A 16,747-nucleotide genomic window follows, 5' to 3' on the forward strand; every position below is an offset into this window, starting at 1 on the left:
ATTCTGTCGTGCTTCTCATCAAAGAAAATCAAATTTTCGTTTAATTTGCAAATATCAAATGTCCTCCGAATCCAACGGAATTGTTGTATGAATATAAATATGACGAAATGTAAATACACTGTTTATTTGCATAGCAGTAGACTTAAAACGCATCTTCAAACTGTTTCATAACCAAAAGACTACTGCTCACTTCATAAAAACTATAAAAAATAAAAGCAAAAAGTGCAAATTTTTTTTTGGTAACATCAATTCAAACGAAAATAAAATATTCTATCATTATTCAAATTTCAAGCTAGGTTATAAATAAAATTATTTATAAAACCTCTTTGGGTAATTTATATCGCAGCGTATTGTACGTAACTAATTTGTTTCTGAGTCAAATAAGAAAAAAGGGAATGAAACAATTATCTTCGCAAGACTGTGTTATGCGTAAGTTTCTCCTTCTCTACGACGGTAACATTGTCCATCTTAACCAGTTTGTGGGTAAAGACTAACATAGATGCCAAAATATTAAAATGCAGTATTGATCCATCTTCAAGTGCATATATGATTTGATCAAAAGTATAGATATACGCCTAAATGGTTTGACAAGATGTTTGGAAAGATTGACATTTGTATAATTTGGATATTTGTTAAATTGAATATATTTTAGTAAGGAGAATTGTAGCAAATTACTTATACGTGCTGATAAATCATTAGTCTGAGAAAATAAAAAAAAAATAACTGTATTTTCTGTTAACGCTGTTTTTTCCCTACTTTTAAAAAAAGTTGCAAGGCACCAGTCACGTAGACAAACTGTTTTTGCTACTTTTTCTGAATAACAAATGACGCCATAAATACTCTTAAATCTCTTTGGTGTAACCCTTACGAGTACTCCAAACAACAAGTATATAAAGATCGGTTTGAAACATTCATGAAAAATTTTCTCAAAAATGTTTTCAACATTAGTTGTTACAATTTTGATATGCAATTTACCAGTTAATGAGGGAAGTTTTGTTAATCTCGTAAATGACGAGAATGATCAACTAAAACCAGGTAAGTTATCTTAAACACTCTTTACTGTTTTATTTATCATATTTGTTTTTCATTTAAACGGGCAGTGCATTGGAATGAAATTAAATTCTCCTGTGAGTTTTCATCATATGTAGCATAGAGGGCGTTAGGTTTTCCCGCTTCAAAATCATATTCGCTATTTAGTCAGTCAGCACGACAGCGTCAATATGAACAATGGAAATTGTCTTGGTAAATTTTACCTCTGGTTATAGTTTATTCAGATTTGTATATGTAAAGTTATTTGTTTGATACATTTGGTTGAAAAACATATTATATATGTTGATATATATTTGAATAATATAATAAATATAGCATCGGCGTTATCGTGCGACCATCCACTTTACAGTCTTTTGTTTTAGTAGCTTTATTTTTACTACGTTTTATTCATATATTCATATATTTTGATAATGCAGTGTCAAATATATGCTTGGATATTTGATTTTTATTGGTTTTATGTCTACATTAATGAGTAGTTTATACAGCTATTAAAGAGTATGAATTGTTTGTTTAACGCAAAAAAGGACAACGATCCAAAGACTTCAATTTGTAAGACATGCGAAAAGTGTTCTTTAAATTGTGTTATTTGGAAGTGTTTGCTATTCAAAAAGAATGCATAGAGTGTATTATTTGAATAAGTTTTAGTGCTTTAATGATGATATTCAGACTTATTTCTGAAACAAATTGTTTGAGCTGTTTCGTGGTTTAAGAGTTCGCTAACTGTCAAAGATAATCTCAACCGTTTTAGATATAAGTATTTGATATATGAACCATGATGATTTGTCACATTTATATCTACTCATCTCTTTTATATTTTTATTAATTGACAAATGTATGTAATGTATAATTATAATGTGATAATATACCCATTATTGATTACAAAACAAAAAAAAATAAAACATTATACCGCCCACTGATATTGCATTCACCTTGTCATGTTTTGTCCGTCCATCTGTTCGTCAAATAAATATTTGCGTCACACTTTTGAACAGAATGATTTCATTTTTGGTACAGAATGATTTCATCTTTGGTAATCACAATAGATATGTTGTAACGTTTAATCACTTTTCCTATATCTATTTGTTATTTTCCGATGAGTTGTTTTCGTCACAAACCTCTCAGGTACTACTGTCCAGCATTACTTCATATTGGCAAGTAGCTTGGCAGTTGTAACGAGTGAGCACTTTTTCTTATATGTAAGACACCTACATCCTTCATCGACTGATCATTTGTATTATGTGAGTCCGACCAAATAAAAAAAGATACAGTAATATTGAAAAAGTTATTATTAAAAATCACAAGAAATGATAAAATACAAAACAAACAATCAAACAATATAACTTAAAAAAAAACACAAAGATAACAAGATTATTTAACTCTTGGCATATTATATAGACACATGTCTACTTTTAGACTGTAAATTTACCTCTAGATTTGTTATTTTTTTCAGTCTCATCGAGGTATACTCTACACCTTCTTTAAGTCATACTGACTCTAAACGCAACGAGTAAGTTTCGACCTCCTTTCTAACGTAGCCCGTTGATTATCATTTCCGAATTCACTTCTCCTTATAAGTTCATTACAACTAAATACGAGATTGTTTTGATGAAAAATCAAAGATTCTGTATTAGTAGTGGAGACCATTTTGACTATGCCAAATCGGTTTCGCTCAAAACAAAATGATAGAGCGCATAATTATGTTACATAAATCGCTCACACACAAAATTTTTCTCTTTAAAAACTCTTTAATAAGCTGATAGGTATACGATCAAGTGCGTGACATATTTTTGAAGACTATATCTTTAGTCACTTATGAAATCGACTTGCCGTCTCATTGACGTAAACAAGACATCGACTTTATTAATGCAAAATCTCAGGTTCATGTTTTGGTAGGGAGGAAGTCAAAACTTCTTGACTAAGAATGAATCAAATTTACGACAAATTAGGTTGTAAAAACGCCGTCTTTAAGACATAAATGACCTGGTTAAGATTCATAAAAATTAAACTTGCAAATGCCCTGCGTTTGAAGTAATTTCCTGGGTCAATTATGTCTGAATTGCTTAAAGCAAAACGAGAACACTTGACGTCAAGATCACTTAAATTTATATCGGACTTTACCATCTAACAATATTTTTTTTGTTTTATAGATAAGACTTATTAAAAGGCTTAAGACGTCAACATTACTTCAAAATAATAACCCAAACAAAAAATTGAAAACAACACGTTTAATAATTTCATGCGTCCGAAGCGCTTTTCTGGATTTACCTTCATCAGGAACGCTCAAAGCCAAATATTTGAAATCCGAGGGATGTATAAGTACCAAAACAGTTGAAGAGCTATATGACAAAAATACCTAAAACAAATAGCCAAATCCATCTAAGGTCAACTTTGCCTGAGGTAGTTGAAACCTTAGTTTCTTTATAATTTCGAAATTTATAACGGACAAGTTTAGAAAAGTTTGTTATAAATCATGTCAGTACCGAAGTACTGACTACTGAGCTGATGATACTCTCGGGGACTGATAGTCCACCAGCAGAGGTATCGACCCAGTGATGTAAAAAATTTAAAACAACACGTTTAATAATTTCATGCGTCCGAAGCGCTTTTCTGGATTTACCTTCATCAGGAACGCTCAAAGCCAAACATTTGAAATCCGAGGGATGTATAAGTACCAAAACAGTTGAAGAGCTTTATGACAAAAATACCTAAAACAAATAGCCAAATCCATCTAAGGTCAACTTTGCCTGAGGTAGTTGAAACCTTAGTTTCTTTATAATTTCGAAATTTAAAAACGGACAATTTTAGAAAAGTTTGTTATAAATCATGTCAGTACCGAAGTACTGACTACTGAGCTGATGATACCCTTGGGGACTGATAGTCCACCAGCAGAGGTATCGACCCAGTGATGTAAAAAATTGAAAACAACACGTTTAATAATTTCATTCGTCCGAAGCGCTTTTCTGGATTTACCTTCATCAGGAACGTTCAAATCCAAACATTTGAAATCCGAGAGATGTATAAGTACCAAAACAGTTGACAAAAATACCAAAAACAAATAGCCAAATCCATCTAAGGTCAACTTTGCCCTAGGGAGTTGAAACCTTAGTTTCTTTATAATTTTGAAAAGTTCGTCCGTCATCCACTTTAACAGGTTAATTTCATTAAAATAGGGTAGCAACATAGGTATAAAGTCCGTTGACGTACAAAAAAATATATGCCTCGCATCTTTGATGAGTTATTTTTGGAAGTATATTAATCATACAATTTTGAAAGGATATTAATAAATGATTAATATCACCTATTACGGTGATCAATTTAAAATTGATAGGTTATGAGCAATGTTATAAAAATATTTTGAAAATCGAAAACAGATATTTGTTTTCTAATTGAATTTAATCTGTTTAGAAAAAACAGCATATCTTCACCAAAGTAAAAAGAAACACGTTGAAAATGGATTTTGACACACAGCTCAGAGTGTTAAAACAAATCTTTCATTTTTCTTTTTATATTTTACAACATGTTGAACTGAATCAAGATGATTCAAATGATATGTAGGCAAGGTACTTTCATTTATTAGTTCTTAAATATTTCTCTTTTAGAATTAAATTGTCCTTGATTATTTGCGTGCAAAGACGGGAGATACTGCATTCCACAAGTTTGGAAATGCAATCATATTGACAATTGTCTTGATAAAAGTGACGAAGAAGATTGTGGTAAATTTTCTGTGTAGAAAATAAAACACTTTCGTATTTATTTTGAATACATGTTAGTTATTTTGGCTGTTAGTTGTACACAATGACAAATTGAGTTCACACAGATTGCTTCAATACATGTAGGTGAACGTGTCATATATGTATATATGAATTTATGTTGTCCAACTAAAAAGACAATATTCTATCCTAAATTTTAATTTTTACTAAATTTGCAATCTGCAATCGGCAAAAACATTGCAGAATTTCGTTGTAATTTAAAAAAATGTCCAGCATCATGAAATTTAAATCACTTTAATACAATTCAAATATGTATTTAATAAAATATGCGATGTGCATATACTGTAATGTTACAGTTTTCTGACATTTTCTTTTGTGATCAGCGAATGACAATTGGCGGGATACCATTGACTATTTCAACGGTGTATCCTCATTTCAGATTTTTTTTAATAAATTCATACCAGTCAATTATTTTTTAAAGTAAAGGACATTTCTGTGGTTATATGAGAAAAGAATGTAGTCAACATTCTATGAGTACTGTCTGGATGAAGAGTCTTAATATCTGTATTCTTTAAATTTCTATGCTATTTTTCTCTTTTCTTTATATTTTAGCACCCCATGATTATTCACTATTCTTTATTTTTTTTATCCATTATTCCTTTCATGTTAACCCGATTTATATTCTCTTTTAGTTTCGTGATAACAATTAAATACATGTATGTATATGGGTTGGCAATATAAAATTGATTTGTAGGTTTAACGAATCAGGAACGAAAAGTTCGCTGAGCCTCGCATTTTTCCTGGGTCTATTTCTTTATATAGATGTGTTAAATATTTTATTTGTTTGAAATTATGTGTCTAAGCTTTTGCTTTTAAATGTTTTCTTTGCACTCTTAGTAAAAAAATCACAATAACTTTTCCATTTAATCAATCAAATAAAATGTAAAAAAGGTATGGTGTGAGGATTGATAAGAACCATACATATCAGGTGATTATCCAGGATTTTGAAAGGGGCACACTAGCAAGACACTGCTCGACTATGCATGTTGAAATAAATAGTTAATTTTGGTTGCCGTGGGTTGTTGCATTTATATTTCTTTAATGTTTACAAAGTAATCTCATGTTAAAATATTTTAAATACGGTTTTCATTCTTCATATTCCAAATTACATTGCAGCTTTTATTTCTAGTTATAAAGTTTTAAAATTTCAACTTGTAATATAATTTGACGAATTTTATTGACTTTCGTCATAAGCAGAGCAAGAAACGACCATAGAAGAACTGACGACTGTGAAAGAAGTTACATTCAATGAAACACAACCAGAACTTTTTCTATTACAAACGATTCCGCTTTACCTTTAGTTGAAGAGGCATTTCCAAATACAGTCAATTTTACAAATCGTAAGTTATTATTAGATTATTTGTCAGTCAAGATACGTAAAAGATTGTTTAACCTCGCCACATTCTACATGTGCCTGTACTAAGTCCGGAGCCTATAATTAAATGGTTGCCGTTTGTTACTCTATATCACATCTGTTTTTTTGTTAATTCTTTTGTACATAAATCACACCGTTAGATTTGAATTGTTTTATGTTTGCCATGTCGGGAATTTTTATATAACTTGGTATGCGGTATGGGTTTTACTCATTGTTTCATGCCGTGCTGTGCCATATAGATGTTTTCTTCTACATTATTAGATATCTGGTAGAGAGTTGCCTCATGAGGAATCATACCACATCTTCTTATTTTTATATCAAAGAATTTTAAACTTACATGATATGACAGGAGGGATTGATAGGTTTATAAATTCAAATGAAGTGTTGATATAAAAAGTCTTTCTGCTAACCCATTAGTCAAATAATTGAACTTTACCTATATGATGAAATATATAGTTTACCATATATAGATATAGGAAGATGTGGTATGAGTGCCTATGAGACAACTCTCCATCCAAGTTACAATTTATAAAAGTAAACAATTATAGGTCAAGGTACGGCCTTCAACACGGAGCATTGGCTCACACCGAACAGCAAGCTATAAAGGGCACCAAAAAATTACTAGTGTAAAACCATTCAAACGGAAAAACCAACGGTCTAATCTATATAAAAACGAGAAATGAGAAACACGTATGAACTACATAAACAGACGACAACTACTGTAATCAGATTCCTGCTAGATCTCAAATAGGTTTTGCACCTTATTGAAGGCCGTTCAGTAACCTGTAATTATTTACATCTTTGGCCTTTGGTTTATGGATAGTTTTAGTCACTTTTGCAACCATACTGCATCTGCTTAGTTTTATATACTGTTAAAACTGAGAGTAATATTAGTCTCTGGTAAAAAATTAGAAGAAAAAAAAACAAACTAAAATCATGATGATTTTTCATTTACAAAGCGCGACACAAAACCGACAAGTAATTTTAGCAGGAATCTTTTTTTGTGGAACCAAAATTACACATAGTTATTCCATGGACGATGATTCATTGTAGTCCGAGATTTCTCTGACGTCCGACAGTTTGATTATGGACTGTTTGGTGTCGAGGTCAATGAAACATTGGACTAGATAAAAACTTCCTTTATTGTGTAGCTTTTGCAGAAAGATTTGCATTTTGTGGACAGATTTGGAAATCTTTCGATGCTTTTGACGTTTTAAAGACTGGAACTTTCTAGAAAGAATACTTTAGTCTATTCTAAGTTTATTTACTACAAGTTAACGCTGAAAATATCTTATCAAATTTTGAAAATATTGCAAATAAATTCTCAAAAAATGGTTTTAATTTCGTCGGATTTTATGCCAAGTGCAATCAAGTTCATATACAACGGACACAATAACAATTGTGAACATATTTTTGTTCATAAAATTACTTTTATGTTGATTCGTTCTTTTCATAGTTACAACAGAACAGGGGACATTTGGTGCGCAGTGTGAAGATATTACTGGATGTGAAGATTCACTGTTTTGTATACATAATACTTGCCAGTGTGCTAGTGAAGACTTTTGGAAAGAAGACGCGTGCGTACATGTAGCAAGTAATAAATGCATATACAATTTTATTTTGGCATTACATTCAAAGACACTAAGAAGAACTTCCCAATTATTGCATTTTATATTATATACAGTCAATTTAAATCTAAGAAATTATGCAAATTATTAAACGTGTTGTTTTCAATTTTTTACATCACTGGGTCGATACCTCTGCTGGTGGACTATCAGTCCCCGAGGGTATCATCAGCTCAGTAGTCAGTACTTCGGTACTGACATGATTTATAACAAACCTTTCTAAAATTGTTCGTTGTTAAATTTGAAATTATAAAGAAACTAAGGTTTCAACTCCCTCAGGCAAAGTTGACCTTAGATGAATTTGGCTATTTGTTTTAGGTATGTTTGTCATATAGCTCTCCAACTATTTCGGTACTTATACATCCCTCGGATTTCAAATGTTTGGCTTTGAGCGTTCCTGATGAAGGTAAATCCAGAAAAGCGCTTCGGACGCATGAAATTATTAAACGTGTTGTTTTCAATTTTTTGGCTTAAAAGCAAAGATTCAGTAAATACCTGAAAAAGCGAGGAGCAATATATGACCAGGAACCAAAATCAAAAGTCAAGTTTATCTAAGGTTAACATTGACTGAAGGAGTTGAAACCTAAGTTTCTTAGAAATTCCTGAATTTATTAAAGAAGAATTTACGAAAAGTATGTAATATATCATGTCAGTACCGAATCACTGCTAACTAAGCATAATTTTCTTTCACTGTTAAGAACGAATAAAACAGTATAGAAGTTATTCAGGTCGTGATATATATCTAATTCGTATCAAAAATAATAATCTTGCTTATTTCACAGAATACACAATAAATTCAAAGTGCAGAAATTCATTCGAATGCAGTGGGAAACTTTTGTGTTTAGATGGAATTTGTCAGTGCAATGAAGAGTTCATCTGGAATGGAACCAACTGCATTACGAGTAAGCTTTGTGCCATTTTGTTTCGGTTTGTGTCTTATTGATATGGACCTTATATTTCTATAATTATAAAGCAGAAATGTCTAAATTGTCACACTTCATCTAAAATATAAATTTTACACACATGTTTTGGTAAAATAAAACATGAACAATATCCATACACACACCTTTTTTTCACTCGCAGCAACATGTTTTTATACAGCAGCTTGTAGAAAATTATCTTGTTACATACGGCAATTACTTAGATATTGATAACAATTTTTCAAAAGAAATGTATATTTTGGCAGTTTTTGGCAATTTTGGTTCAATACAGTTTGTAAGGCAAAATTAAAAAGAAAAACCATCATATTTCAGACAGTTTTATTAGGACAAACTACAGGATGTTGATTATCAATTTTATTTTTTTTCATTTCGAATTCAAGGCAAAAAAGTAGTCTCACCGAACCTGCTTCTTTCTATGGTTTTGGTAATGATAAAATTACTAGTTTTATGTAACACTTTCATTTCCATAATTACTGATAATTACAGAAAAGATATTCGGTATGCAGTGTTATTCTCAGACGGAATGCCAAGACGATCTGTTTTGTGTGGCTGGAATATGTTCATGTCCAGATGCATATTACCTTGATAGAAACAAATGTGTTCGAAGCAAGTTAACTGTATATAATTGATAAAATGCATTTTTGTTACTTCCACATGCACGAACCATAAAGAAAGAAGAATCTGCTTAAAAAGATATAGTAACTTTTAAAAGATACACTTGAAGAATCATTCAAAGCAAACCAATATGTAGGCAAAATAATCCAAATCCTAACGTAAAATCAATTTAAAAAGATGTTAACTATGTGAAATTGCTAAAATTGATTTTGATCTATGATTCTAAATTTACTATGAGTACGTTTATTCTTCGCCACGCTATACAAGTGACATTAACTAAATTTAAAGAAGACTGTTGTCAATTTTGATACTTTGATTTATTTGCAAAATTAGAATATTTTGTGTTTTCATGTGTACACCATCGTGTTCAAAAGTTGCTTTGATATATTTATCTTATAAAAATAATAAAATAGTCTTTTTACCTGGAATAAAACTTAAGTATATAATACTAGTCTTGTGTCAACAGTGTCAGATGAAAGGAGGCTCTAAGACCATATGTATCCTGTTCAGTTAAGCACAAATAAATAAAATATGAAAATATTTTTCTAGTACTGTCATCTTTTTAACAAGTAAAACTTTTAAAAATAATTTAATGACAATGATATATTATGCTTTTTGCCATTAAGGGAAGGATGCTAAGCAGGAATGCAGTAAAACAGAAGAATGCCAACCAAGTTTCCTCGGATTTTTGGAATGGTTCCATTTGTACATTAAGTATGAAATAGATTGATATATATCCCGATTATAAATGTATATAGTATACATGTGTTACAAATTCAAGCAACACACCTGTGTGAATAAAAAGAGATGTGGAAGATACATCAATCAGACAGGAACTAGATATAAACAACCAAAAGACATCAAAATATTATCCTAAGCCATAAAGATAACAAGTCAAACGATACGATAAAAGATCTACCATCAGCACTTAATTTCTCCAAATGACAAAAGCATTGATATATCACTAAATGGGTCGATACCTCTGCTTGTGGACTATCAGTCCCACAGGGTTTCATCAGCTCAGTAGTCAGTACTTCGGTACTGACATGATTTATAACAAACCTTTTTAAAATTGTCCGTTTATAAATTTTGAAATAATTTAAAAACTAAGGTTTCAACTACCTCAGGCAAAAAGTAAAATCACAAAAATACTGAACTCCGAGGAAAATTCAAAAAGGAAAGTCCCTAATCAAATGGCAAAAACAAAAGCTCAAACACATCAAACGAATGGATAACAACTGTCATATTCCTGACTTGGAACAGGCATTTTCAAATGTAGAAAATGGTGGATTGAACCTGATTTTATAGCTATCTAAACCTCTCACTTGTATGACATTATATTGACAACGATGCGTGAACAAAACAAACAGACACAACAGGTAAAAATGTCAAAAATAAGGGTACAGCAGTCAACATTGTGTTATCATCTTAATCACTATAAAAACAAACAAATGTAACAAAGAAGGACGAAAAGGCATACATCGAATTTAACATCCTCATTTTGCTTTTTTATTATACGATTTTATTTATCTATGTAAAATCCACCCATAGAGAATGGAAGGTTTTAAGTACTGGCGTAGAATCGCGCGTTTGACGTCACACAGGTAGATATAATATAATTTTGTCGTTAAAAGTAAAGTTGACCTTGGATGGATTTGGCTATTTTTAGGTCCTTTAATGTCGTTTAGCTCTTAAATTGTTTCGGTTCTTATACATCCTTGGCTTTCAACTATTTGGCATTGAGCGTTCCTGATGAAGGTAATAAATCCAGAAAAGCGCTTCGGACGCATGAAATTTATAACGTGTTGTTTTTATTTTTTAGTAAAATAAATATCCACCCCTAAAATAAAAACAAGAAAAAAAAACCAAACAAAATACTAAATATATCAAAAAAGCCCTTACACAATTTTTATCTTCCTTTGTTGATCATAATGAATTTCGAATGAAATTGAAATCATCAATTTTGTCACTACAGGGTGTCCATTAAAGTTGAAAACCTACTTAATTGATTTGTTATTGCATGAACAGATCGTGGTTTTATCCAACGACAAACAAAATGTAGGAGTTACTAGATCAGATAACTTCCATGGAGATTTATTGTCTGTTATGGCAGTACGTGATAGACTAAACCTAAAAACGCCAATACATTTCTTAAGGATATTTACCTAGAACCTATTTTCGAATATAAACATACCGTATATGTCGTATCGTGGAAATTTGGAGATAAATTTTCAACAAAAATACTCTAGAGCCAAATATGCGACATCTTCCTCGCCTCATACAGAATGTACATCGGTTAACGCTTGTATATCCTAAACAAACTGCAAAATGAATCATTGGATTCTGAAATAAGTCATACAAAATACTATCAATTTCATTATATAAAAAACGCTTAATCTTGCATGATACGTATAGGTTTTATAACGTGTGAGAATTGGATATCACTTGAGTTTATTCTTACTATTTAAATTAGATAATAAGAGTTGATATCAATTGATTTCCAATTAAACCGAGTTGTCAAACCTATTTCTATAATTGTCAACACTTTCATTGTGTTCAATAAAAAATTCCGGGAATAGTTGATGAAGTCTTTTGCACATACTAATATGACGTCATATGCCTGGTTCCGGCGTCAAATTTTCACATCAGACATTTAAATTTTTTTTGTACGCTTTAGAATGTAATTGAATTTGACAAAAATCAGATTTTCATGAAAAAGTGTGAGTTTTTGTATATTATTGAAGAATTACATTTCCGTTGCCATGGACTAAATCTACATCGTCTTAACCTTTGAAAGTCATCAATGACCTAACGATTAGCCAATGGAAATGTCTTAATATCGTCCCATGATGCTGGATTAGCGCATTTTTCGTTTCACTTTGTCGTATCACTATCCGTGCAGTGTGATACGAGAAAAATCTCTTCATCAAATAGATGACAATTCATGATATTATGTTTCAGGAAAAACTTTTAATTCTTCGTGTAACAGTTACCCAGAATGTATGGAATCGTTAGAATGCAAAGAGGATAAATGTCAATGTAGAGATACCGATTATTGGAATGGCAGTTACTGTGTTATAAGTATGTATTTCAATAATGTTTACAGCCCTTTCGTGTAAAGTTATAATAAAAAAGATTCTACATACCACCGCTCCAAATATAAACTTATTTTCCGTAATTGTAGTTTCTTAACATTTTGCAATGAAATAAAATTTCAGAATACCTCTTTATGATTTTATTAAGTCCATGGTAGACATTTGTTTATCTAGTCATCTATGGTTATATAACATTAAATTTTATGTAGTTTCTGAACCAATCAACACGAAGAAATCCTGCGATTGGAAAAGTTTTAGCATTCTACGAAAATCAGGTTGAAATGGCATACAGTTTTAATTTTTTTTTTAAATTAACAAAGTTCTAAACTATTAAGAAACTTCCACAGATATGCTTCCAAATGACCTTAGCTTGATTTATAATATTAACAGTTGGGATTTTGGTATTGTGGTTAGTAACTACCAATAACTGTGTTCTTTTTCACCTCAAAACTAAAAATTTGTCCAGCCATTTAATAAGTAGACTTCATTAGTCTATCACTAACCATTATATTCCGCCTCTCTACGATAGCTGCATTTACCTCACAAGGAGAAGAGATCATTTACGGAAAGGGGCCGAATTATTCGAGTTAGTATATCATATAAATATTCAAGTTACAAATGTTTAGTCTTTGTGTCTGTGTATACCCTGTGCAATATCAAAACTCGTATATGGTTTTTTTTAAATGGTTATATTTAACAGAAGGTATGTTTTGAAAGGTCGCATTCGCAAACAATTCGCCCACTTACCTCTTGATTTTCTAAGTCGTTTTAACAGTTGATAAAAATGTGATTACAACACTATACTTCTGTGTTTTCTAATATAAAAGAAAGGTTTCCAGGAATGACATGCAGTGCACAGTTTAAATGTAGAACAGAATTGCCCTGTCTTGATAGTACTTGTCATTGTCCTGATACAGAATTTCTTAAAGAACACAAATGTTTACCAAGTAAGTTTTATAGTTTTTTATTCTCTGAGCTAAATTTGTAATTTTCTTTATTTGGTGGAAGTAAATGTATGTGCGTTATTGTTGAAAATGCCATTTTTTAACACTTTATTCAATTTCAAGTATTATCTCAAAACAAGTATAAACAGTTTATAAATAACAGTATAAACGAAGAAATATCCTAGAGGTATGTTAAATTTTCTCTTGCATTTGTTTCACACTTTGTCTATTTTCTCTGTTAAGAGAATAACTAAAGTGTACAGTAGCGTATCACAGTTGCAAATATGTATTTAGTTGAGTTATAAAAATCATTAAAACATATTTTTGAAAATGTCACCAACTTGAAAATGCATGAAAATGACTCAAAGGTGAAAATTTTGATAGAATGTGAGCACCTTTTTAGTTTTATGCTAGATTACACAGGAATACATTACCTAAGTTGTACTTGGCAAAACTTTTAGGAATTTAAGGTCATTACTATTCTTCAACTTCGTACTTAATTTGGCTTTTTTAATTTTTTTTTATTCTAGCGTCACTGATGAGTCTTTTGTAGACGAAACGTGCGTCTAGCGTGCAAAGAACATTATTAACAACACCAGACTTCTATCAAAATAGAACCAAACTATTATCTTTTAGATACACATCAATTCATTTAATTAAAGAAAAGTAAAGACATAAAAAAATCCTGCAATACTGTATCAAAACTATCTTCAATAACAGAAAAAGCGATTGAAATAACTTTTGTTTTATGACAATATTTTGAATAATTGACAAACATTTCAAATATAGTATCCAGACTCTTTTTAAATAGTCAAATTCTGACCCAGCAAATGAAACAAATACTGAGGAAATTGGTTATACCTCTATGTCTATGTTGGACTGTTTTTTAAGACGTTTGAGAATAAAGAATGAAATCAATATTTCTTATAACTTTAGAGAAAGTTGAAAATTCGGTTTGCCAGACTACGGCAGAATGTAAAGACACGATGACATGCAGAAATGGAAAATGTAAATGTATAGATTTGGAATATTGGAATTCAGAGGATGAGCAATGTCTTTTAAGTAAGTATTTTCTTTTCTATAGTTTTATACGTAATTGGAGAGTATTAAATAAATTTAAAAAAATCTCAATTGTTCAATGTCTGTCGTTTATCCCCTCAAAAACATTACTAACATCGGCTTCGTCCAGTTTTATTGTTTCTATGATTATCAGTCTGCTTTGTCATCCTATGTCTTGTGTATGAACCCCCTAAATTTAAGGAGGCATTCCAGTGAAAATAAATAAGAAAAATGTTTAGCATGTCAACAGAGATCTGCACCGTTTAAATATATAGATTTTTAGTTTCGAAACGATAGCATCAAACAATCTGTATCAAGTTTTGAAAACTGGAAGAAGGATTTATATCACAGTAGTTGAGAACTGGAACAAACCTTCCACTGACATTCTTAAGGACGTGTTGATATCGGTAATAGTGTTGGGACCAAGGTCTTCTATTGAATAGTATCGTCCTTCCCGTCGCTTATATCACTTTGCTACGTCGCTCCGTATTTCTCGTATTATCGTTTGAGACTTGAGCGGAACTAATCAGTGACGTCATAATACCAGGAGAGAGGTTATTAGCGACGTCACCATGTATGAGGAAACGTTATCAAACTTACTTTCGCCATGCGTTAAAAATTTTAACGGTGAAAAAGCAATATGAACAGATTATCCTGATTTTTTGTGTATAGATATCGTAAAATAACCACCGACACAATGTTAAGCTTTTTTTAGCTTGTTCGCTACGTTCACTCACCAAGAAGATTCACATTTGGGCTCGTGGCTGATATTTTACGATATCAATGTGTAGAAAAGCCGATAATTTTAAACGTATACTTATTTCTTGCAGTAACAGCCTGGCAAAAAACTACATGTATCAGTATAAAAAATTTAAAAACATAGCTATCGAAAACCAAAAGCAAAACAATTTATATAAAAAAATCATCCATGAGAACACTAAAAATATATTTTTTGAAACATCATGCATTTCACAATTTTCTTTCATATCAGAAAAAGAACTAGATGGTGTTTTCTCTTTGTCAATTGAATGTCAGGACAATCTATAGTGTGACGATGATGACACGTGTGTCTGCAAAACTTCGACGTACTGGAATGGAATGAGTTGTGTAAAGAGTAAGTAAACAAGAATGCATTCTTAACATTACTGACTGGAAATTTGTTTTTTTTTAAATTATGATTGCATGATTTTTGAAATAAAATATAAAACAAACGTTGTGTTTATCAAATTTGTCTGTATCGTTTGTTTTTTACATACATCAGGCTGTTGGTTTTCTTTACATGTTTTCGGTACCTTTTATACCTTTCTATGTGGTATGATGGGTTTTGCTAATTTTTAAAGGTCGTACATCATTTATATATTTTCTTTGCTTTTCGTCCGCTTGTCGGAATGTTTTTGACAGTCGGGGTAAGAACAAACACAAACAATCTAGTCTTCAAACAATTCGTAGATAGTTGGAGATCAACAATCTCATTCCAGAAAGAAACCAAGGATTGAACATGGTACTATGGAATGGTAGGCAAATATTGTTCCACTAGAGACTAGAGTGACCTCAATAATTCAAAATTTATTCTAAGAAATATTTCATTCATTTTCATTCCAATTTTATACAATATAAAGCGTAGACGTTTGATATTCCCCTGACGTTTTGATTTCAATGAATGCAATCTATGTATTACTGGTAAATTATTAAGTTAAATTACGTTACCACATTTACTTAAACCTTTACTAATTTTTTTCCTATATACATAGATTTGGTTTGAAGTTTGGTTGTATCTGTAGAAAACGTATTACAATTCGGATATCACATCCTAATTTTTAAGGTGATATTGTTATTAGAGCCCGTAAATTAAGATACGATCCGAGTAAACTTATCGATCATTTGAATAAACCCATTCTGAAAGGTTAACTCCGCAACATTATGTGCTTGTCCAAGTCCTGAGCCTGTAAATACGTGGTTGTCGTTTATTGCTGTATATCATATTTGTTTTTCGTTTATTGTTTTGCAAATAAATCAGGCCGTTAGTTTTTTCGTTCGAATTGTTTTACATTTTTCATTTTGGGGCCATTTAAGGCTTACTATGCAGAATTGGATTTTCTTATTGACGAATGCCGTACGTTTGTGAAATCTTCATTGTTTGCTGTTAGGCTTTTGTTTTCTAAATATTTGGCCTAGAGCTAAGATACGTTATCTGTTGAAATGAAATATAATTCAAATGTAGTATAATTCAATGAATTACTATTATTCTATTAAAGTCTAGTACTCTTCCATCC

At 31.1% G+C, this 16,747-nt stretch overlaps 1 protein-coding gene and 1 long non-coding RNA gene across 2 annotated transcripts; both read left to right on the top strand.

Moving 5' to 3' along the window:
- The first annotated feature begins 4,653 nt into the window (after nt 1–4,653).
- Nucleotides 4,654–7,783, top strand: LOC127704600 (uncharacterized). Its single transcript, XR_007983409.1, has 3 exons — nt 4,654–4,763; nt 6,018–6,160; nt 7,652–7,783. It is a non-coding gene; the product is annotated as an uncharacterized LOC127704600 (long non-coding RNA).
- Nucleotides 7,784–10,058: 2,275 nt separating this feature from the next.
- LOC127704597 (uncharacterized) lies at nt 10,059–15,580 on the top strand. Its single transcript, XM_052208718.1, has 5 exons — nt 10,059–10,090; nt 12,338–12,457; nt 13,299–13,418; nt 14,352–14,477; nt 15,466–15,580. The coding sequence occupies exons 2-5, from the start codon at nt 12,379–12,381 to the stop codon at nt 15,519–15,521; spliced, it is 381 nt and encodes a 126-aa protein (XP_052064678.1). The 5' UTR covers nt 10,059–10,090; nt 12,338–12,378; the 3' UTR covers nt 15,522–15,580.
- Nucleotides 15,581–16,747: the final 1,167 nt, after the last annotated feature.

This window comes from Mytilus californianus, unplaced genomic scaffold (genome assembly GCF_021869535.1).
Source record: "Mytilus californianus isolate M0D057914Y unplaced genomic scaffold, xbMytCali1.0.p SCAF_6, whole genome shotgun sequence".
NCBI classification, from domain to species: domain Eukaryota; kingdom Metazoa; phylum Mollusca; class Bivalvia; order Mytilida; family Mytilidae; genus Mytilus; species Mytilus californianus.